The sequence below is a fragment of the Neomonachus schauinslandi genome, chromosome 12, assembly GCF_002201575.2.
Source record: "Neomonachus schauinslandi chromosome 12, ASM220157v2, whole genome shotgun sequence".
In the NCBI taxonomy this organism is placed as follows: Eukaryota; Metazoa; Chordata; class Mammalia; order Carnivora; family Phocidae; genus Neomonachus; species Neomonachus schauinslandi.
Genome location: NC_058414.1, coordinates 17,034,212 through 17,059,241, shown reverse-complemented (window position 1 = coordinate 17,059,241; position 25,030 = coordinate 17,034,212). Strand labels below are relative to the sequence as shown.

General features: G+C 40.8%; 1 protein-coding gene across 1 annotated transcript in view; it reads left to right on the top strand.

Moving 5' to 3' along the window:
• PRKAR2B (protein kinase cAMP-dependent type II regulatory subunit beta) overlaps window positions 1-25,030 on the top strand; it is an 88,484-nt gene that overhangs the window by 21,875 nt on the left and 41,579 nt on the right. Inside the window, exon 2 of the mRNA XM_021682941.2 lies at window positions 2,969-3,004. Within this exon, the coding sequence (XP_021538616.2) occupies window positions 2,969-3,004 (36 nt within the window). The remainder of the gene's footprint in view (window positions 1-2,968; window positions 3,005-25,030) is intronic.

The window sequence follows — 25,030 nt, the reverse complement described above, 5'->3', positions numbered from 1 at the left end:
TAAAGGAGGCATAAAGGAAAGTAATTTATAGTCAATAAAGTGAGGACATTTTTACAGTAAAGCTCAGAGATCCTGATTTGCTTTAGATCAGTATATCAGCAGGTGTGTACTTCAGTATGTTCATGGAAGACATAATGTAGTTACAATTGTCCCACTTCCATGTGGAGTCACTAAGAATATAAAAGCTGCAAATGCCATCCGATCAAGTGTATTGTACTGGTGAGTCAGACACCTTAAGTGGCTTTGCAGCAATGACCTGATTTTTTGAAATGATGAATATCTATTAGTAAAATTCCAAACAAAACAAAATACAACCCCCCCACCCAAAATTCCTTGGATTTATATTGTAGCTGTGCTGTGGAAAATCTAATGTAAAACTGTGTAAAATAACTGTGTTTATATGTAAACACTGTTAGGATCTAGGATCTGATGGTTATAAACTGACTTTTTTGCCACCTCGAGTGTCCAGATGTCCAGTGGGATATTTGAAAGCAGTGCAGGATACAGTAGTGGGATTCAGGACGTCCCAGATGCCAGCAACGTCCTCAGAATTATTGTGACAATTGAAAAGATTGCCCCCCACAAAATCAGAATACACCTTCGAGATGGTGATGGCACTTGTGTTGAAAATCTCTGTCTTATACATGTCAGAAAGACTTGGAAACGTAAGGGATCCCAAGAGAACAAACACTTCTGAACATTTCAGATCAGAAGCTCCTCGTGCTGTGATTTCATTGTCTCGAGAGGCTGGAGAGGGCAGGAGGAGAACGTCTGCTCTAATTTTTCTCCAAGGCTGATAGGTTTTCTGTCTTCCTCTGCCTTTGTCAGCCTGCACTACCTCGTCTGCCTTCTTGTGGTGAAGTGTTTTGCACCCCCTCCATTCCCTGTCCTTGGAGCTTGCTGGGGAGGCTTTCTTCAGACTAGGTTCTGAAGGACTTGTGAAAAAGGGGTTTGAAAGTGTTCAAGAAAACTGATGGTTTTTTTTTTTTCTTTTATGTGGTGAATATACATGACATACAGTTTACCCGATTCAGGGTTTTATATAATTTGTCACTTTGCAAATATATGGCTAAATTATTCTGGTATATAAATAATAATTTTATCTCAGGCATTTTGAAAGATATAATTTTCTATAAGCGATAGTATTTTAATAATTGGGCTTGTGACTCACTTCACCCAATTAATCCTTCATAACAGTGGGAATCAATATAGAAGGAAATATTTACCTATTATTGTGTAACTTCAGGAGTCAGTAATTTTGCTTTCTGTTCTCTGTGAGGCAGTATTTTGGTGCTAGATGTGTCTAGGCTCAAATTCTCCAGCTCTGCCACAAAGTGGCTTTGTGATCTAGAGCAAATCAGGATCTCTGAGCTTTACTGTAAAAATGTCCTCATCGGTAATACAGAGATGCCGATATTTAATACAGTGGTTGCAAGGATTAATGTAAAATATTTGACACAGTTTTCTTCTAATACTCGTTCCTGTGCACCCACATTTTTCTTGTAGTATAACCACAGTGCAGATAAAATCTTCGTCTTCCTTTTTAACTTGACCTATTTCCATAGTGTAAACAATTTTTATAATTACTGTTTTAAAAGTATCAAGTATTAAGAAGTATTATAGTATATAATGACATTCTGCCACTAAGTATACTGTGGACATGATGTCCTTTCTGTGTATAATTTGAACCTTAAATTTATCTGCTTACCTCAAGAAGTAAAGTTTTTAAAAAGCTCCCTTCTTGACATAACTGTAAGCAAAACCAGGAGGAAACAGCAGACCTGAGTTGAGTCTGGGCAGTGGGCCCATGGGAGACTTCCCAAGTGAGTGATGATGCACTTCCGCACACCGCCTTGAAATTGCAGCCTTCAGCGTACAGATTTGGAGGCCTTGACTGGGTTGCACAAAAATGATCAAAGCTATAACTATTAGACCTGAGAATAGCAAGGATATACTCAATAATGATTTCAGTATACATGGGCATTTTTCATTTTGTTTCCTGGTTTTTTTTTTTTATTTTAAAAATGATGCTGCTGAATAGAAGTATACTGTTGACCAAGAAAGAATGCACTGAAAATTTCAGCAAACAGGCATTTTTGGGGGGGGCAATTAGAATTGCAGTTCAGGAGGCACAGATACAGGTAGAAACCTGAATCTGAGGTTGTTCCTGGACCTGAGGAAGCCAAGGAGAGGGCAGGGTTGTAGCGTCAAAGGGCTGAGGGTGTCCTTCTCATTCAGGTCCTAGGTGCAAAACAGGGATTGAAAAGAAGGTAGCTGGGATTGGTTGGGTTAATATGCAAATGAGGGGCTTTGAAGCTTTGTTAAACTGCTCTGGCTCCTTTTGAAGTGAAGAGTGAGGATGATTCAGGTGTCTTGATGAGAAGGAAAGTTAAGTCCCAGCTGAGAGCTTGCAGCTGGCTGAAGGGGTTTTTTAAAAAAGTTGATGGTTTTTCCAACGAGGACGTGAATAAATTCCTCTTCCTTTAGGGCCTCCTGATCCCAATTTAAGAGACTCTGTTAGCTAGGGTTGCTTGCCACATTTTGAAATCTCCTTTCACAACACATTGATTTTTCCTTCTCTAGTAGTGTTTCTGTAGGATAAATCTCTAAAAGTAGAATTACTTTATTAGAGGACCCAAGAACCTTTTATGGCCCTCGATGTGATTGCCAAATTGTTTCCAAAGATACTATATAGATTTACATATAGGTCCCCACTTCAGTAGTTGTAGCTGTACATAAGTTGGGATTTTTTTTTTTAATTTAAGTGTTTTGTAGGGGACTAATTTAACAGGTGAAATACTGATTTTAATTTCTATTTCTTGGCCACTGGTGAATTTAAACATCTAATCTTCATATATTTGTGATATTTCCTCTTGCATTGCTTATTCGTTCGTATTTTTTCTCTATTTAACTTAATGTAATGTGTATAATAATGTGTAATCATATTATTCTGCTTTTTTTCTTTTAGCTCCTGTAATAAACCGATTCACAAGGCGTGCCTCGGGTAAGTCAGACCATATTATGGATTTTGCTTATTAATGGTGACATTTCTTGAGTAATAGTGGTATTGGACAACAAGGTGTGATGAGGATAATTGCTGTGGAGTAATGATTTATTTGTCGGTCGTTTTCCCCAAAAACCACCCATCTGATATAATGAAGAACAAGGACAGAATTGGAAATAACCTCTGCGTGGCTAGATTTAAACCTGCACTGTGCACTGAGGCTGATGGACCTTTTTAAATGGAGCCTCTCACCCCAATTTGTCTATTTCTGCTCTTGATCAGTTATTATCTGCATGGTTATCAGAGGTATCAGCCACGGTTCAGAAGCAGTGATTTAGAAGGTGGGTGAAGGACATCCTAGAAACAGTGGTGGATGAGCAATAGGAAAAGGGACAAGGAACAGGGAATGAGCATGAGGGACAAAGGATAAGGGACAGGAGAACTCTGAAAATGTAGGTACTGGAACTTCTCCTCAGTGGGGCCCTTTGTTAATGGCCCTGAGGCTCTTGCTCTCTTAAAGACAGCATGGTAATCCGACGCATATTCACCGTGATAGACCTTAGCCACTAACAGGTGCTTGAGTCAGAGTCACGAATACTGTGTACCACCTGCATTGGTGGAGAATACTGGCAATGGTTGAGAGCATTTCTGTCCAAAATGGTTTAAGTAAAGTGAGTTTGGGCCTTGAAGTGGATAAACTATTTGGAAAATCTACTTCTGTGGAATGCCTTCTGCTCTGAAGATAGAGGGCAAATGAAGCATTGCTATGTTTGATGTGAGAAAATTACTCTCTTTTAAATACACTAGAATTTTTTGTTGTTGAAAAACACAAGATAAACATTTCAAGCAGATCATTTCTGACGTTTATATAATACAGTTGAGTAATTTATTTAATAAAATTACCTCATTTCCATCTGTGATGTATTATTAAAGGTGTTTTAAGGTTAAGTTTTATTTTTAATTTGTCATCAGTTACTGGTACAATTTATTCTTATTATATAGTGACCAGGGCTAAGAGAAAAAAGACCAGGACTTAGAAAATGTGCTATATTGGGATAGTGTCTACTTTATCCTCCTGAGCTTTTTGTAATCTGAAGACATATGTATTTTATTTATTTATTTTTGAAGACATATTTATTTTAAATGTTGCAAACAGAGAGTGGATTGCAGTGACTTTTGTGGAATGAGGAATCATGTTTATGTCAGCAGGGTATCAGATGATATCCCAAAGTAGAGCCGCAGAGTGTGATGGGGTTGTGGTGCAGGGATATAGTCTTTGGTGAGCAGTGGTGGGAATAAGAGAGGAGCAATGAGAGACTCCGTAGTGTGATATCTTGTCTTCATGGTGTAAAATTCTTTCCACAGGCACATAGGTAGGAGTCTTAGAGTAGATCATCTCCCTTTCTGTCTCAAACTGTATGACATCAGACATTGATATCTGGGGAAGTTGCATTAGTGTTTATTGTACGATAAACTTATCATCATCAGTGGATGTGTCAGGGGCTCTAGCGTGTAGGTTACCTTTGAAGCATCATTATTTTAGTATCTCCACCACCACTAAATCTGTGTCCAGTGTACCTTGGTAAGGCTTGGCTGGAAATGTAGAGAAGATGGAATGCCAGCAAAGAAACCCACAGTAAAGTCAAATGTTGTGTTTATCTCTAGAACGACAGGTATAGGAAATGTCAATGAAAACAACAGGAAACAATTTGATTTAAAGAAAAATAAACAAGGTGATATCAAGTTCAGGAGTTGTTATATCTAGCAATAAGCCTTAAAAGGAGTAAAAATTGTTACCCTAGGAGTATAACACACTGGAATTCATTATGAGAATGAATCTGGACCTTGATTATTTTATGTGCATCTTCAGTCTTTCCAGTAAGGGAAATAAAATTATATTTACTGCCTTAGATAAAAAGAACAGTGGTATAGGAAGGAAAAAAAGAAATGGGAAAATGGGACCTATTAATTATTTACCTGTCTATAATTTATTTGACTTCCTTATTTTTTATAAAAGTTTCTCTGAAACTTTTCTGGCAAAGGAGAATATAGAAACAGTTTTAAGCCATCTTGAGGAGGAAGGCCTGTAGTTCTCTTTGTTAACTTAGTGGCTAAAAGGAATTTAATTTAGTAGTAGAGATACACATCAATTTATTTGAAAGTATCATTTCCTGAAAATAATAAATGTCTACTTAAAATGTAGAAATTCATATTTGATAGTTAACAATATTTCCTAGCATGTCTTTTTCTGATGGAGTTTTATTTCAGAAATACTTTTTTCTTTTCAGAAATGAACTATAAAACTTAGGTAAGACCTATAATATAGGGGAAAAAAATAAGCCAAGTAAAATCAGCCAGAGGTTTATGTGATATGAGAGTTTGTTTCTTATTCATCTATTTTTTAATAATAATTACAACAATGAATGCTATGTAATATACAGTAATATGTATAGTGCTAGGTATTCAGTCACTGTTGATGGAATGAAAGTGGAAAAGAATATGTTACAATGTATTTCTAAACTTCTGCCTGAGTTCTCTAAATCTTTGAGGTTTTGGCTTTTGCTATTCCTACTGCATCTTGCAAAAATAAATATTTCAACTGGAGTAATTCAAACAAAACATTTCTCCCTTTTATGCCTTTTTCTTTTATTATAGCTCAGGAGGATGAGGGGATGTTTACATTAAGAAAGTGTTTAACAAATACATTATTTGGGATCATTTTTACACCTTCCACCACACTGTTTCTGGTAAACTCTGTCTCCATGTGTTTTCAGTGCCTGTCCACAAACCTGTCAGTTTTTATTTCTATAAGTAGACGTGTCACTTAGCATTTTCAAACAAATTTCCTAGAATCTCAAGAGTCTGTAGAGGTTTCAGGGTTTCCTAAGCTCATTTTCCACTAGGTGCAGGAATGAAAGGCATACAGTAGGGGATTTTTAATGGCAACGAACACAGGTGGGCGTTAGATTGGGTAAGTTCTACAAAACATGATTGAAACTGTCAGGTGTCTTCTCTTCTGAAATCCAGATGAAATGTATCTTTGGTATCTCCCTGACGGCACCCCATAACCTTAATTTTATTACTTATTTTTTATTGAGCTATAGTTGACATATCACATTGTGTGTGTTTCGGGTGTATGGTGTATTGATTTCATATATTTATATAATGCAATATGATTACCCACAGCCTTATTTTTAAACAGTACCCCATAATTCTTTTTTGAACAAAAGAAATACTACTTTTGTTCTTTTTTAAACCCATTTCTACTCTTAGTAATCACTTCTTATCAGTATGTCATTTTTAAATACATAGAAGTCACATATAATCTATTTATAATCACATAAACTAGTATGTGATTATAAATAACATACATAAAATTAACATAAAATACACATAATCTCTTTTAGAATTTTGATGGAATTAGAATTAACATTGATAGTTTGGAGTATTTTGGAAGATTCTTCTTGGTGGAATAATGGAAATGTACCATTTATTCTTATAATTATTATTAAAAAGTAATGGTAGTGGTAGACATAGTTGTTCGATAAATCTTTGAAGAGTAAAACATTACACAGACGACAGTCCTGATGTTTCTTTGTTCATCTAGTATATTATATGGGAAAGACTCTAGAGTGTGGGGTTTCACAGATGAGTTCAAACCACCCGTTTACTGTGTGAATTTGCGCGTAAGTTATTTACCGCATTGAATCTTACTTTATTTCCACTTTCTTTCAGTTTGGGATCATAAGAGCTATAATCATGCTTGTTATAATGGTTAAGCTAGATGGTTTTTATAAAGCAGAGTGGCTAGGCTCTCAGAAATATTAGTGGTCAACCGTCTTCTGAACATAGTTTAAAACAATAAAACCCTCAGTGCTGTAACATAGTTTAAAACAATAAAACCCTCAGTGCTCTGCCTTAGAGAGTCATAACACTCTTTGATATCATCCTGTAATATGGGGCCTCTCCTTTTACTGTTTGCACGTTACGGTTTTTAGAAAGATTATAATGGTTTTCCTCTGTGGTTTTGTCTCTGAATTGGAAAGAAAAAAGAAATTTCTCATTACTCTTGAGACAGCTCCTTGCAGTATGAAGTCAGACTGCTCTCTGATTTTGTTTTAACCCCAGGATTTTATTTTGAAAAAAGTCAAGCTTATAGAACAGTTTGAAGAATTGTTCAATGATCACTTTTCTCTGGATTTCCCAGTTCATATTTTGCTGCATTTGTAGGCCCTTCTCCTTCCTTCCATACACACGCTCATATCCACACTTTGTGTTTTTTCACTGGATCTTTTAGGAATTCTGAATACTTCATGTGTATCTCCTAAGAACAAGGTCATTCTTCTGCATAATATTACTCTCAAGGAATTTAACCTTGATACAGCGCTGTTATCTGCATAGAGTCCAGTGTCCTTCGTTGTCTTGGTGTAGCCTCTGTTCTCTCTATCTAAGCTGATTCAGGGATTTTCAATTGCATTGAATTTTCATGGCTCCGTTTTTCTGATCTTTCATAAATGGATTCCCTAACATTTTTGAAGTCTGCGTTTCTTGAAGTTCTGAGGGTTCTCCCTCCCAGTGAAACAGTTCCCTGTATCACCAGGTACGACTTCCTAGCTCGCAGGAGTGCATCCACTGTCTGGTCACAGTGCTCCGTTGGTGTTGGTGTGAAGCCTTGGCTTGGAGCATTGCTTTATTTAGTACTGCTTTCCCGGACTGCTGTTGAGCACAACTTGCTCTAATGCATAATTATTTCTTATAATAGAAGTGAAAATGGAACTCCAAATTATGAATTCGGTAATTTTCTTTTCTCATGTAGATAATTAGCCGCACTTCAATTTTTAGCCATAACGTGAGCATTGAATTTTATAGTATATTTTTAACAGAGCTAAAATTTTATAATTTCCCTGCACTAGCATTTGGAGTAATTCAGAGGTGAAATTAAGTCTTTAAACTTCACACACCCACTGTGTAAAATGGTATATTAAAAACTCTGTAAAATCACCAAAAACAGAAAATGATTAGTCCCCAAGGTAGTAGTGAAATAACAGAAGTTCAGATCTTTTATTGATTCCAATTCAGGGACCATATGCTTCCTTGATTCAGGGAACATATGTTTCCTTTTGTTTTGTCATGGAAATATTTTGTAGCCTTGGTGTTCTTTGTTTTCTTCTCTAAAGTTGCTTTTTAACCCTCCAATTTTTTTTTTTTTTTCAAGAGGTCATTCTCATGTTGCCAGACTAATTTGCTGGAGTGAATATATTTACATTTATATTTTATTTTTGAAATGAGCTTCATTTTGAAAGCTCGTTTCAAGCTTGGTAATTACCAACACTAGATAATGCACACTGGAAGCATATTCCTTTAATTAATTTCCTAATTCATTCTGCAGACATTTACTGCACCCCTACTGTGTGCCAGATACAGTGGGAGGCATGCAAGAAGAGTAAGATAGGGCCTTTAGGAAGGTCACAGTCTAGCAGGGAAGCTGGCTGTGACAGGCTCGGTGTGATGAGCACTGTAATACCCACAAAGGGAAAAGGAGAAAACATACAGTCCTTGCAGGGCATGGTTCACAGAAAGGGTGCTGGTCATTAGGGCTTATAATGTGGGTTTCAGCAGGAAAACAAGGTGAGTATTTGTGCCTTACCACTAATAGCAAGCTATTTTTATTATGAAGTCCTTTCTGCCGGGATGCTGCCCTGCACCTTGCCTCAGCATCGAGTACCTGTGGCGTGGAGTAAGCAGACGCCCACGGCCATGGATGGCAGGGGCTTAAAGCCAGGATTTATTTCTGCCATTAACTTACCATTTCTTCAAAACCTTAGTGTCCCTCTTATCAGAGGAGGCAGAATAGGCTCTGGATTCAGAGACCTAGGCTGGAATACTAGCTCCGCTACTTACATATCCACTTATAAAAGCTCCCACTATCTGCTTCTCTCACTGTGGACTGCTGTGGGAGGGGCCGGGGAGGCTTAGTCACCTTGCTAAGGTTCAGTTTCTGCAGGTATAAAATGGGGATAATAGGGCGCCTGGGTGGCTCAGTTGGTTAAGCGACTGCCTTCGGCTCAGGTCATGATCCTGGAGTCCCGGGATCGAGTCCCACATCGGGCTCCCTGCTCGGCGGGGAGCCTGCTTCGTCCTCTGACCCTCCTCCCTCTCATGCTCTCTGTCTCTCATTCTCTCTCTCTCAAATAAATAAATAAAATCTTTAAAAAAAAAAATGGGGATAACACATGTCTCATAAGACTGTCATAGTGATTAGACAGCAGATAATCCATGAAAAACACAACACAGTATTCTCTCCAGTTTGGTTTCTCGGTGTGAGCCTCTTGTCCAGTTGTGTCCCCTGCATAGGCGGGGCTGCCAGGAGCCTGGACTGGACGGAGAGGTGGGTCCGAAGTAGCTGCAAAGCCTGCCATGGAGAATTCGTTAGAAAGGTGACACCCGGGGTGAGGCCGAAATCAAGAGGCAGACAGTTCAACTGAGGCAGCAGGATGAACCCACAGGGAGCAGCACTGGGCAAGGGGAGCGAGAAGAGAGGGTGGAGGGTGCACCTGAAGAGCTTCTCTGAGATGCCAGAGTACAGCCCCCAGGCTTCTCCCTCCTGTGGGCTGGAAGTGGTTCCAGGCCTCTCTGTGTACCTGTTGCCTCTCTGTGCCCAGACTAATTCTCCCCTGTGGTTCTCTACAAATAAAACCAAGTGAGCAGAGGGAGTGCTGCTCCCGTCCTCTTCCCTCCCCTCCTTCATCCTCCGGCAGTACTGATTTCCTGGCCCTTGTAAGCGGGGCATGTTCTTTCATGCCTTAGCATGCTGTGGGAAAGAGAATCCAGTGCAGTCCGTGGGCAGTGTTGTCTCTGGTTCTTTCTTGTTAGGCCCAGGAATGCTGATAGGCCTCTCTCAAGGCCAGTGAGAAATTCAGTTATCTCTTGAACGTAATTGCATTTTCTTCAGAGTACTCTGAGCCCTCCCCGGAAGGGAGAGAGGAAGGCCGTAGTAAAAACCTGATCAGCAGTTCAGGGCAGGGTGGGGCGCAGGGCCGGCTGTCTCCTCCTGCTCCCAGGGAGGTGGCCTCAGACTCGTCACACCTGCACTGGTGGAGGGGCTTGGCAGATGGCTCGGGAAGCCCTTGTAGCCCACTGGGGCCCTCGTGTGTCCTGGTTATTGGACCCTGCCCTGTAGCGCAGACGTGAGTAGATAGAAGGCACGGCCATTCTCTGATTCTGATCAGAGTTCCGGTCACTGTTGCACAGACTCTCTGTGTGAAGGATCAGCCTCCCTGCCCCCAGATCCATTGCAGACCAGGGCTTTTATAAAATAGGGTAAGATTGCTGCTGCACATGGCCCCAGAGTGCTCCCACTCTCTGCTGCTCTCACTGCGGACTGCTGTGCGTTGGGGGCCGTGACTTGGGTGTGCTCTGTAGGAGATCGGAATGTTCTCATCGTGGAAAATTACACATTCATCCCCAAATAACTGATTATTAAACCCAAACCCAAACCCTTGTTTTACTACTTTGGCATTTTGTGAGAACAGACGGCAGTGTGAACAGTGCCCCCTGGAGAGGGAGAAGGGTGGCGGGCGGCCCGGCCCACGGGGGACACACGTTGCCGCCTCTGCCTGGCCCCTGCCTGTTCACACTTGGAGCACTGCAGAGGCTTCGCTTCTCTGGCCTTTCTGCAGCTCGTCCCTGTCTGTGTCCCCTTGCCCCCTCAGCATCTTTCTTTCTCTCTGCATGCCGCCCATCTGTAGAGCAGGTACTCAGACTGCTGTTACTGCTTACACATCATTTAATACCATTTAATACCACTTAATATCATTTAATACATTGGCTGTTTGTTCGCACATCTCGTTCCCTCTCCTAAACTGTGAGCATTGTAATTAATGAATTGAGGGAAAAGAAAAAGGAGGACGCAAAGTAAGGAAGTGGGAGTCCTAGCAGAATGGGGAGATTTGGCCAGACATGCACAGTGGGGTTTAAGATGCCTGAGCAGGTGTGTGGTTGCAGGTGAGGCTGAGGCTAAGAAGACGTGAGGATGGGCTTGGACACCGAAGTTGGCTGTGATAATGGCAGAACTGGAACGTGAAGAGCACGGAGCCAGATACCTATGAGGAGGGGCCCCTGAACCCGTGAATCCCAGAGACAGCCCCGCATGGGCACGGGGAGGGGGCGGGGGGGGGCGACCAGGTAGTGGTGTGGATGCCCATGTGCGGAGCCAGGAGAGCCCCTCACTGTCTTTTGGGTCCTGCTGTGTGCAGGGAACGGTGCCTTCTAAGCGAGGTGGTGTTCCCCGAGAAGAACCAGGTTTCAATTAAGGTGGGGATATGTTGGCAGTGCTTTGTAAAAGCACTTGAGGGTGTGGGGAAAGTGCTGGGAAGGAAGGTAGGAAGGGGTGGGAGGAACTGGCAGGTCGGAAGTTCAATCAGCAGATATTTATGGAGCACTTACTGCTGCCAGATACTGTACAGGTACCATGCATAGGGAATGACAGCAGCAGATCCTCCCTGACCTTGAGATGCTGCAGGCCAGTGAGGGAAGCGTGAAGGGGTGTGGACACGAACCTGCGGAGAGCGTGGTTGTCCAGAGTCTTGCATCTGGTGGATGACCAAGGTGACAGAGCAAAGCAGGCACGGTTGGATCAAGGGTCTTCAGGTTATAATGTATTCACTGTGGATGCTCGTTTAAACTTTCTTTAAAGCTAATTCTATCAGATTTCCAATGAGAACACTTTAACTGTCTGATATTTACTGTAAGTACAATGGACAGTATGGTGTAGAAGTGAAGAGCATGGATCTGAGGTCATTCTTTCATTTCTTGATCGGATACTCAGTGAGGGCCTGTGATGGGCTTGGCACTGAGCAGCGCCTGAGGCCGACCGACATTGTTTAGGATCTTGGCAGCACCACTTATGAGCTGCGTGACCTTGGGCAACGGACTTAAACTGTCTTTGGTAGGGTTGTTGTAATTCATGAAGTGAATGCAGGCAAAGCTGCCATTTTTTTTTTTTTTTAAGCACAATGCCTAGCACAGAGTGAGTGCTAAATAAACTTTCATATATCCATAGGCTCAATTTGTTGAATTTTAGTGTAGCAAAAATACCATAATATTAGTATCTCTGCTATTTTCTCCTATGATGTACCCCACTTAATTTTAATTGGTCAGAGTACATAATTCTGTGTGTCTCCTACAGCTAACTCTCCTACCCCAAACTTGGATTGACATAACATTGTATCAGCATTTGTGGGAGATGGGAAAGATTTCTCTCAGATGTAACATCCTTTAGCTCTTTAGATGAAATCAGAAAAACAACTTTAGTCTCCCCTAGATATTAAGCTGAATTCTTAGACTGTATTTTGAAAATAGATTGATCTGCCTTTTAAAATTTAACCTTTAATTTTAATCAGGTGTATATACATGCAGCCCTCCTCCCCCCTCCCCGCATCAGATTGGACCAGCTGCTTCCAGGAGCTGATTGCTAGAAGTGTTACTGTTACTGGGTTCTGAGTCTCTTGAGAGCCAGCAGTGTATTTTATACTAGCTAATCATTTGGTCATGCTTTCTGATATTTAAAAAATTAATGACACAACTGAAAAACAAAAAGTGAATCTGGATCTTCTCTTTTACTGTCTTTAGCCTTCAGTTACTAAAACCGGAGAACGTTGATTTTATAGTTGTTGTTTTACTAAGGCAATATAATTAAACTGCTAAAAAATTAAAATATAGATTAATTGTATGTTGTTTTCAGACAACATAGAAAAAAGGAACCAAGACCAAATAGCTTAAATAATTGTGCTGTTAGACCTGTTTCAAGGAATTATGAATATTATCTTTATTGACCTCCATCAGAAAAGGTAGAGCTGGCCCTCCTCTCCTTAGCTATTTTAAAACAATTCCAAGTTGTAGGTCCCATTTAAAAACAGACATAGAGGGCGCCTGGGTGGCTCAGTTGGTTGAGCGACTGCCTTCAGCTCAGGTCATGATCCTGGAGTCCCTGGATCGAGTCCCGCATCGGGCTCCCTGCTCGGCGGGGAGTCTGCTTCTCCCTCTGACCCTCCCCCCTCTCATGTGCTTGCTCTCTCTCACTCTCTCAAATAAATAAATAAAAAATCTTTAAAAAAAAAATAAAATAAAAACAGACATAGATAGTTTAATATACTCATTGCATAACATAAAGTAACAGGGTACCAGACACAAGGTATTCCAGAAAAGGTACGTGGCTTTCTGCTGTGAGGTCATTTTCAGAGCTGAGTTTCCACAGGTTGCTGGGTCGTATTTGCAGTAGAAACTGAAAACTTAAATTTACGATAGGTACTCTGATGCTTTCTAAAAGTAGACTGCTACTTTTGGGGCTCCTGGCTGTCTCACTTGGAGGAGAATGCGACTGTTGATCTCAGGGTCGTGAGTTTGAGCCTCACATTGGGTGTAGAGATTACTAAGAAAATAAAGAAAATTCAAAATAAAAATAAACTGCTGTTTACAAGATACCTTTTTATTTGGTCTTTTCACTTCCTTCAGATCTTTTGGTTCTGTTAGAGTGTTACTTTTCTTTCTTCAGTGCATTTACATGAAGGGGACAGTTTATTTTAAGTATTTCGTAGATTGAGAGCTGTTCTTGGAATTAGAATAATGAGAATGCTTATAATCCAGAATTATATTTCTATGTATTAAAAAATAAACATTTATATTGTATCACATAGGCAATAAAGTTTGAAGTTAAACGAAAGTAAAATTTTTCTTCAGTAAAATGGTCTTTTTAGAAGGGATTCTTGATGATAAACTATGTGGTCGGTGGGCCTGAAGTCTCTTGGATGGTTGTCGTGGCTGCAGGAGGGTCACACTGTGGGCCCACCCTGGATGGGAATTCTGAGGCAGACGTCATTGTATGTTTTCAAGGTAGCCTGTGAGTCCTGTTAAAAGCTAAACTGAGGCATATTAAAAATTTGAAGAGTTTATTTGAGCAAAAATCTTTTCAAATTGGGCAGCATCCAGTCTAGCAGATGGAAAGGAGCTCCGAGGACCTGTGCAAAAAATAAAGACTTATAGGCAGAAGGGAGCAGAAACAAGGAAGTTATGTGTGGCACAAAAGTGGGTTGGTTACTGCGGGGTCACTTTCTTTTAGGGGATGGCAGGGGCTTGCCTCACTGGTGCTGACTAGGTGATTCCTGATTGGCGTAAGAGTCCATCTCTGGAACAGCTGGAACGGGTCATCAAGTCTCAGTTCGGTGACATGGGGCTTAGCATAAGTGACTCCATTTTGGGCCTTTTGTCTTGTTTTTCATAGTCCCAAATGTTTTTCATGAAGTTGTAATCCCCAGAGCTTTTTTCCCTCACTTTAGTCGAAGAATAAATTTCTCTAACAAGGGAGGTAGCTCAAAGTGTGAATAATGATCAGTTATTTTGGTATTTTGGTTATGAACCTTAGCAGTCTCATTTGTGAAAGTAGATGACAATGGTGGTGTTAAAAAGTGCACAGGGTCAACTGTGTGCTGGGCCCTGTTGCTCAACTTTGCTTTCCTTGGGATAATCTATGAGAATCACTACCACCGTCTTTGAAGGGACGTTTTCTTATTGTCTTGAAAAGGGAAGGGGATAATACTTAAACTTAGATAAAAATTAATCTGAATCGGGACGTCGAGGGGCAGGGGCAGAGCACGAGTCACACCAGAAACTGCTTATAATAACAGTTTGCACAGGCCGAAAGCAAGAGTTGGATGCTCACCTGACTGAGCCACCCACATAACCCCTCATTTAAAGACTTTTTTAGGGGCACCTGGGTGGCTCAGTCAGTTAAGTGTCTGCCTTCGGCTCAGGTCATGATCCCGGGGTCCTGGGATCGAGTCCTCCGTTGGGCTCCTTGCTCTGCGGGGAGCCTGCTTCTCCCTCTCCCTCTGCCTGCCACTCTCCCTGCTTGTGCTCTTTCTCTCTCTCTGACAAATAAATAAGTAAATAAAATCTTTAAAAAAAAAAGATTCTTTTTTAATGATAAAATGGCTATATGCTCATGTAAAAGTCAAATAGTACAAAAAGCTATAAAACGAAAACTAAAGGTGCTTGTTTCTCATGCTGTTCCCACTTCCAGCCCTGGAGATCACCACAGCTAACAGCTTCTTGAGTACTTTTCTGGACATTTTTAGGCACGTGCATATGTAGTTGGAATTTAAATGATATCCAACTTCCCACATTGTCTTTTTCACCTGACAGTATATCCTGGATTACTTTTCATGTCCTTACATCTAGAGGTGCCTCATTCTTATTGTTTTTTTTATTTATTTTTTTTATTTTTTAAAGATTTTATTTATTCATTTGAGACCCAGAGATACAGAGAGAGAGAGAGCATGAGCAGGGAGAGAGGCAGAGAGAGAAGGAGAAGCAGGTTCCCCGCTGAGCCAGGAGCCCAATGTGGGGCTCGATCTCAGGACCCTGGGATCATGACCTGAGCCGAAGGCAGATGCTTAACCATCTGAGCCACCCAGGCGCCCGCCTCATTCTTACTGTAATGCCTGAATGGTATTCCATTATATGGATGTATTAAGATTTATGTAACAAGGGTGTTTAAGTTTCAGGTATACTGTGTACTTTTGTGTAATCATGCCAGTAAATCTGTAAGTGGGATTGCTTAGTCAACGGTGTGAGCGTGTGAAAGTTGTACAGTTATTGTCAAATTGCTTCCTACAACCGCATACTAATTTATACTCTCATCTTATGTTTAACATAGTGTGAAACACTCAGTATTATAGGATTTTTAAATGTTTATCAATTGAATAGGTCCATTATGTTTTTACTTGGCATTTAAAAAAATTTATGAGTGAGGCTTAGCATTTTTTCATTACTGTTGACCATTTGTATTTTTTTTTTTTAGCGAAGTGCCTGTTCAGTTTTTTTACCCTTACTGATTTGGTAAGTGTTTAGCTCGGAGGTCAGATGGCTTTGTGTTCAGATTTGGTCTTTGCTACTCACTAGTTGTTTAACCTTGAGACGGTTATTTCGTCTCTTTGAACATTATCTGTAAAATTGGTGGTAAGTGTACTTAACTCATTGGGTATTGTTAAGTGATTAAGGAGCTAATCGGTATAAAATGCTTAACACATTTCCTAAAGTACAGTAAGAATATATATTTGCTAGCAGCATTACTAATACTACTGAGATCTTTTAAAAATTAAGAGTGGTATTTGTCAAATGCCTTCATAGCATTCATATGATCGTTTGGTTTTTGTCTTTTAACATAATGATATGGTATTGTGTTAATAGATTTTCTAATATTGAACTATTCTTACATTCCTAGGATGAACTCTGCTTGGTCGTAACATTAATGATTAATCTTGTTCTTGAAATGTCATTAACACATACCAACTAGTAGTACAAATCAAAGCACATTTTGTAACACAGAATCAAGCTGTGAATTTGAGGTATATTTCAGAGAACATTGTTGTATGTGCTTTCCTGATTTAGGTGAATAATTAGGGATCAGAGCTAGAAGTGATCTATTTAGGAACTGTTGGTTGAAGCACCTGCTGATCCCAACAAGAGGCATTTATCATGGTTTGGATGTGCTTTCCAGGTCTTGGCTGACATGTCACCTCCCAGGAGAGGCATTCTCCTGCCTGTAACCAGGCGTCATATGTCTACTCATGGAAGAACCAAGTCACCTGCAAGTGGAGTGTTAGCCCCTGAAAGAATATGTTCTGAGAAGTGCACAGTCAGAGGGAGACTTGCTGGGTTCAAACTTTGCACTCCAGATGGGCTGAGGGACTTTGGAGCAATTATTTAACTTCTCTGGGCCTCAGTTTCCTTGTCTGTAAAATGGGGACAGTAACGGTGCCTTATACAAACAGTTGATGGGAGGATTACATGACATATTTCAAGTCAGAGAATGTTAAGAACACTAGGCAGCCACAGCATGGTTGGCTGGGAAGGTTTGTGAGAGGGCTAGTAGAAGAAGGGGTTACAGACTGAGGAAGAACAGGGTGGGGGTCTTGGAAGGGGAGCTTTTGGTGGGGATTTGTGTGCAGAGGCCTGGAGCTTATTCTTCGTAGGCCAGTTTGAATGTTCTACTTCGTCCTGATGTTTTTTGATAGCTTAGAACCAAATATATCAATCTATTTTTCAAGGCTTACTTCTCATGGAATTCCTATACAGGTGGCATTTATTTATTTAATCACAGCAATTCTATGAGGTAGGTCTTTTTTTTTTTTCTTAAAGATTTTATTTATTTGACAGAGAGAGAGAGACAGCTAGAGAGGGAACACAAGCAGGGGGAGTGGGAGAGGGAGAAGCAGGCTTCCTGCTAAGCAGGGAGCCCGACGAGGGACTCGATCCCAGGGCCCTGGGATCATGACCTGAGCCGAAGGCAGACGCTTAACGACTGAGCCACCCAGGTGCCCCTATGAGATGAGGTAGGTCTTAATCGCCACATTCTAAAGATGAGAAAAATTGCATTTAATAATGCTTAGTAATGTAAAGGGTCACGCAGTTAATAAATGGCAGGGAAAAACAGCAGAGCTTTGGTCTGTCTGAATCATGTGCTCTTTCTCCACACTATAAATCAGTACTTCTGTCTAATCACAGATAGTAATTTGTATTCCTGCCTTAACAGATGAATTAATCTCCATAACCAGCTGGTAGAGGGCAGGGACCCTATTTAGCACTTCCATCATCATAAACACCAGGCACAGCTTTACAAATGAGGAGTCAATAAATAAGAGTGGTTTTCTTTGTGTTAGTTTTGCTAAAGCTAGAGGCATTTTATATGTGATAAAACAAAAGTTTAATAGTTAAGAAATGAGTTGTTTGCAGGGTGTATCATCATTTTCATAAAAACGCTGAAACAGTTTAAAAAGAAATACCAGCCAGTGGTTCTGAAATGCATGGAGCATAAAACGAAGTTAAAGACCCAAGGCCAGCTTTGCTTTGCTATGGCAGCAACATTTGGTGGAAGAGAATAATTTCAGTTTTGCAGAATACCTTTATCATTTGTATCTCTGGTTAATATCCCAGATCAGCAGGGATGGATACTCTTGTCAGAGCCACACTGGGCCCTGACTTAGGTGTCACCTACTTTTGTTGTTAGAATTACATTGAGTTTGAACTTATCTTGTAAATACCACTTTCTTATCAACGACTGCTCTGGGATTTTAGTCTTAGTTCCTTTTGGACCTTTGTCACCTTGTTTTCCTTGCCCCAATCTTTTTACACCAGGGTTCCCCTTCATTTCTGATGTTTCCTTGGCTGGCAGTAACTGAAACGCACATTGAAATCGGTCAAGCGAACATGGGAAGTTTATTGTAATAGTGATGGGGGGCGGGGTGCTCTGAAAATCATCAAGCTTCAGGGAGGGCAGGCCTGAAGCTGGGCCTCAGGAGGAACTGGGACCTGAGTTTCCAACACTGTTGAGAATATCTCTATCTCTGTCCTCTGACTCTCTCTTGCTGTAGGCTGCTCTCTCCAGGTGGTGGGGATAGGACACCACAGCTTCACATTTTACAGTAATAGCCACCAGGAAGAGACTGACCTGGTATTCTCTGTGATTCAAGCCCCCCAAAATCCCAGGAAAGGGTTCTGATTAATTAGCCCACCCCTCTTGGGTTGATCTGGAAGCTGTCTCATTTGCCCCTCTGGGGTCCTCTAGGACAGAGGGCTCAGAAACCCTGACCTCACCTGGGACTGATTTCAGCCGACCCATTTTGGATTATTAGAATCATGTCTGCTAGCTGATCATTAGGTTGGACTGGCTGCCCTGAGGAAGCCCTCTATCCTTCCTTGTCCAGGGCAGCTTCTCCATTGGCCCACGGAGCTTCCTGTCCAGCCTCAGGGGACATCTTCAGAGGACTCCCCGCTTTTGCAAGTCAGAGACAGATGTGCCCTGAGCTCTCTGTGAAGGAAGCTCAACTCACTTGTTTCACCACCTGCTTATAAGGCTGCAGGTGACCCATTTGGATGTGTCTTTTTTTCTGTTGAGAAACATTACCGTGTTATGAGAGCATAATACTTTACACATAGAATGGCAGTAAATAACAATCCAGGCAAATGTCACTTCTTTTTAAAAGAATGGAACTATTATCTTGCATATCAGTTCATCTAGGTACTAAAGGAAAAAAGCCCCAAAGAAGAAATCATACTTTACATTTATACCACCAAGTTTTCAAAGAGATAAAGTGGGAGGCTAAAAGGTCACTGTAATTTTCTTCTTACAAACTGTTTTTTGATGTTCTTTTCTTCAGAACAGTAGAACAGCCAACCACCTGGTTCCCTCCTATTATGCAAAATTATTGCATTTTTAAAGTCAGATTGGGTTTTTTCCCCCTAGACTTGCAAGGGTTTGTAATTTGTGAGGGGACGGCTTTTTTTGTGTGCATGAGTGTTTGTTTTTGAAATGTTTACACTCTAGTAACTATAGAAGAGATTGGCTTCATAGCTGGTTGGTTGTGCTGTCTCTTCACTTAAATTAAGAAGCATTTATCGTTCACTTTATGCAAGACAGTATTCTGTGCACACTGTGAAATTGTTGGAGGTAAGACTTAGCTTTGTGTCCAAGCCCCCTGGAGGAGCTGACCAGGTCAGGTACCCATGAACTTGGACCCATTGATGTGGGGTTGGGAGCCAAACAGTTAAGAAAGAATTCTTGAGATCTTTTCCATGCAAACGGGTGCTTTTTATATACCATGGAGACAGGTTCCTGTGGGCAGAAAGAGCTGCATGAAGCTCGTGCTTATATGCTTGGTGCTCAAGCGGAAGAGGACATATAGGGAGTATTATTTCATAAATGTTTCTTTTCATTTCTGCTCACAAAACTACTTTGGCAAGATTTCTCTGGTGCTTCTCTTTCAGCTTGATATTACCTATCGGTGAGATGTACAGGCAGTCATGAGGCCCTTCAAGAATGTAGCAACCAGTACGTATTTGATCCTTATCAGAGCTATGCAGGCTATAGGTCAGCCTTCTGGGCTAAAGGTGGACATTTTTCTGCATCTGCCCTTCATCACTGTGAGCCAGTTGGAGGACAGCACAGCAGAGTTGGTGGTCATGGTGAATTCCACTCTGATTTCACTATATATATTCTGCAGAGAGCATGAGCTCAAAGGAACAGCTAGACATTCCACTCTGAGCTTGTGCCCTCAACGGGTGAGGGGGAGATGTGAATCTACCCCTCCCACTGGCTTGCTCAGTTCCTGCATGCCTTTTGGAGTATGAGCATTTCTAGGTGTCAATTTTTCATACAATGTAGCTTCTAAACCTAAGCCAGCGATAACTTCTAGTGCTCAGCAGAAGAAAAAGCTGTCAGTTTTAATGCTGGAGGGAAAACCCACTGTTGGGGACTTACTGTGGGACCATATGACCATCTTCAGCAATGGCTTCCTGTGGGATTTTCAACAATGACATTGGCTGTCGGAGATGTTCCCTCTTATATTTAGAATTTATCCCCCACATAATGTGTGATTCCACTGAAATAAGGACACAAACAAGGTGCGTTCCATTTTCCTACATAGAAGGGAGCATTAGTCCTAACTTGTGTGCTTAGGGAAAGTGACAGGGAAGATGTGGCATTTGTGTAGAGTTTTGAGGGAAGAGTAGGTTTTTGATAGGGTGGGAATGGAAGAAATGAATTTCTAGTTGAGCAAACCATGTGAAATAAGTAATAGTGAATATTCTAATAAGGTTAGCAATTTATGGGTTTTGGTAAGAATTTGGGCTTTATTCTGTATGTTGTGGGAAGCATTATACATTTTGGGCCAGAGATACATCATGCCCAGGAGTGGTCAGGTTGGGATCCTGAAGTTTCAAAATGGGTCCATATTATCCCCCTCACCCCTTTCATCTTGATCATTACCCAGGAACAAATTGAGAAGAGGTGGTGTCTTCATGGGGATAGCCATATGTAATCATCAGACTGCCTTACCAAGTTCTGTGAACTAGGAGGAACTGAGGGAGGGAGGTAGACCATCAGCCCATTGTGCTGTTATTGACATATGCATTGTATATGTTATAAACACAGCAGTGCAGTGTTGTATTCCTTTATGAAATCTTGTCTTTTAAAGTAAGAATTAAGAGGGAAAAAAACCCAGCAAAATATGTTTATACAGTCTTTCATATTTACTCACATGTTTACCTTTTCCACTGCTCTTCATTTCTTCCTGCCAATTTGAGTTAGCATCTGATGTCATGTGCATTTAGCCCGAAGGACTTCCTTTAGTATTTCTTGTAGGGCACAACTGCTAGCAACAAATTTTCTCAGTCTTTGCTTAACTGAGAATGAATTCATGTCATCTTCCTTTTTAAAGGATAGTTTTTTTTTTATTCTTATGTTAATCCCCATACATTACATCATTAGTTTTAGATGAAGTGTTCCATGATTCATTGTTTGTGCATAACACCCAGTGCTCCATGCAGAATGTGCCCTCCTCAATACCCACCACCAGGCTAACCCATCCTCCCACCCCCCTCCCCTCTAGAACCCTGTTTGTTTTTCAGAGTCCATCGTCTCTCATGGTTCGTCTACCCCTCCAATTTCCCCCGCTTCATTCTTCCCCTCCCGCTACCTTCTTCTTTTTTTTTTTTTTTTTAACATATATTGCATTATTTGTTTCAGAGGTACAGATCTGAGATTCAACAGTCTTACACAATTCACAGTGCTTACCAGAGCACATACCCTCCCCAGTGTCTATCACCCAGTCACCCCATCCCTCCCACCCCACCCCCCACTCCAGCAACCCTCAGTTTGTTTCCTACAATTAAGAATTCCTCATATCAGTGAGATCATATGATACATGTCTTTCTCTGTTTGACTTATTTCACTCAACATAATACCCTCCAGTTCCATCCACGTAGTTGCAAATGGCAAGATCTCATTCTAAAGGATAGTTTTGATGGGTATAGAATTCTTTGTCAAACAATTTCTTTCAGCAGTTTGAATATGGCAGTAGTGCCTTCTGATCTTTATTGTTTCTGATGAGAAGTTAAATATTAATTATTTTATTGTTTCCTTGTATATAATTTTTTTGGTAGTTTTGAAGATTTTCTTTGTTTTTGATTTTTAAACAGTTTACTAAAATGTGTCTAGGTATGGATTTTTGTGTGTGTGTTTGTTCTATGCTAAGTTTCATTGAGATTCTTGGACCATTAAGTTAATGTTTTTCATAAAATTTGGGAATTGGAGGGCCCTTATTTCTTCCTCTTTTTTTCCTCCCCTTCCCTTCTTATTTTCTGGAACTGCCATTATGTGTAGGTTAGCATGCTTGATGTTATCTCACAGGTCTCTGAGGCTCTCTTCATTTTTATTTATTCATTTTTTGGTCTGTTCCACAGATTGAGTAGTTTCTGTTGCTGTCTTCAAGTTCCTCAATTCTTTCTATTGTCAAATCAAACCTGGTGAGCCGATCTAGTGAATTTTCTGTTAGTAGGCTTTTGAACTCCAGAATTTTATTTGGTTCTTTTTCATAATTTCTTCCTCCTCCTTGAGGTAAAGGTATTTGTTGAGTCATTGTCATCATACTTTAATTCTTTAAACCTGGTTTCTTTTAATTCTTTGAACAATAGCTGCTTTGGGGTGTTCATCTGCTAAGTCCAAGAGCTGGGCCCACTCAGAGATAATATCTATTGATGATTTTTTTCCTGAGAATGGATCACACTTTCTTGTTTCTTTGCTGTTCTTCCCATTCTTAAAAGTTTGCTGAAAACTGGCATTCAGCAATTCTGAATTTAAATTTCTTCCGTCTCTGGGTTGTTGCTGTTTTTTGCTCAGTAACTTTCCTACGGTAAATGTGTGGATTCTTGTCTCCACTGAGTATGGGGCTGCTAATGTCCCTGGTTGTTTTTTTTTTTTTTTTTTCCTAGTGAAAAAAATTCACTCTGGCTTTCCAGGTTTAGCCCCTGAGTGTGCAGGGCTTAGTGGTCTGTCAGTGATTGGTTAGAGGTTATACTCAAATGCCTTGAGCTGATGGATCTGTGTTTGAGTTGGGAAGCATGTCCAAATTTCAGATAGTTTTAAAGGGTGCTCCGACTTCTGACTACCATCTTGGTCTTCTCTACATGTGCTACATCTTTAAAATAGCCAGGGATATGTGGATGTCCTGGGTCCTGTCTAGTTTCTCCTGCATGCCCACACAGCTTTCCAGTCAGCCATGGACATTTGAAGAGCTTATGAAGCTTCTCTTTGAGGTCTCATTTTTTTGGTTTTATTTCTAGTTAGTCTGTTGATCTGTTGCTTGCCACAGCCAGAACCACGACCTATGCTAGGCAAGCTACTAGTCTTCCTGTTTGTCTACCACGAAGACCACCATTACCAGCCTTGCTGCCGGACATTGGTTCTTTTGTGCTCTACCCTCGATCAGGTTAGCCTCCTGCAGCAGCAGAGCTGATAGAGCTGCTCTGGTGACCAAGCTGGGGATGGGGGATCTGGGATAGCAGCTCCAAGCAAGAATGCTGTGGACTTCCTGTGGAGGAATGGCAATTATATATAGCTCTCTGTCCCCAGTTCCTAGCACAGAGCTCCTAAATGCCCCTTGTAATATCCTAAGTGATAAGAGCCCTGGGAACATCTTTTGTGCTACTATTTGGTCTTTGATTCTGGCTCCTGACACAGAACTTCTAAATCCTTTGGAATTTCCTGGGTGATAGGAGTGTCTTTTGTTCTAGTGGGGTGACTTGGTGGGCTTCTGGATGGTTTCAAGATGGGGGCTGGTCACCAGAATGACCAAGCCATGATCAGAAGCTTAGAACTTTTGGCTCTATTCTCCATCCTCTGGGAAGAGGAGAGGGGCTGGAGACCGAGTTATGATCAATCATGCCTATTTGATGAAGGCTCCATAAAAATCCCCAAAGTACAGGGTTTGGTGAACACATCTACATGCTGGAAGGGTGGCACACTCTGACTCAATGGGAACAGAAGCTCCTGTGCTCAGGACCCTTCCAGACCTTACCTATGCATCTCTTCACCTGGCTGTTAAGCTTCATCCTTTATATATTCTTTATCATGTAATAAACTGGTAAACATGTTTCCTGAGTTCTGTGATGGACTCTAAGGAGGGGGTCGTGGCAGGCTGCAATCTGTAGGCAGGGTACCCAAGTTGTGGGTAACCTTTGTACATACTACTTGCACTTGGCATCTGCAGTGGGGGTCAGTCTTGGGGACCGAACCTTTGCCTTGTGCGATCTGATGTTAACTCCAGGTAGATAGTGTCAGAACTGAATTGAATTGTAGGACACCCAGCTGGTGTTGGAGAATTAGTCATTGTGGAAATAAACCCACATTTTTGGTGTCAGATGTGTTTTGAGTGTGGTGGTAGTGTAAATAAATGAAGAACATGCCTGTGTGCTTACACTGTTGTAAATTGAGGTTCAGTAGTTTTGTATGAAAAAATGCCTCTCCATTCGTTGGATGCCTTTAATTGATCTCCAGGGTCCTGAAATGGTTTTGGTTTTTTGTGGAAATTTTGTCTTGTTTTATCATTGCTTTTGAGGTAAGGATTTGCATACTCTTCACTCTCCTGTACGGCACCTCTGAGGGTGGTTTTTTAAGTATTGAAGGCTTAGAGGAAGCCATATCATTGTAAGATTGAGGTAGACATTAAGCCAGTGTTCTCATTTTTTTGTGAAAAGATTTATTAGAAAGAAAGCTTTCAGTGATAGAGCAGTCTTGTTGAAATTATTTTTCATAACTACTTTCAAATAAGTTTTAGTACGTTGATTCTGTCAGTTGTAGAAGCTTATGTTTTTAGGAGGTATTATATTATAAAAGTAATTTTGACAGGGGATCAGATGCATTAAAAAGACAGACTGATTATTAGCAGATAACTTTTCCCAGGTTTTTAAGCCGTTTTTATGTTTGAGATGTGAATGGGAGTTTTGTGATCATCTCTTTAAAAAAAATTCTTTATTTCTGATTATAAATACAGTGCTTTCTGTGTTGAAAATGAGGAGAACCTAGGAAAGCACAAATAGGGGAGTAAGCATCATCACAACCATACCACCAAGAAACAACAAACTTCAATGTCTGCCCTGCCAGATTGATGCACACTTTATATGGGCTCAAACCGT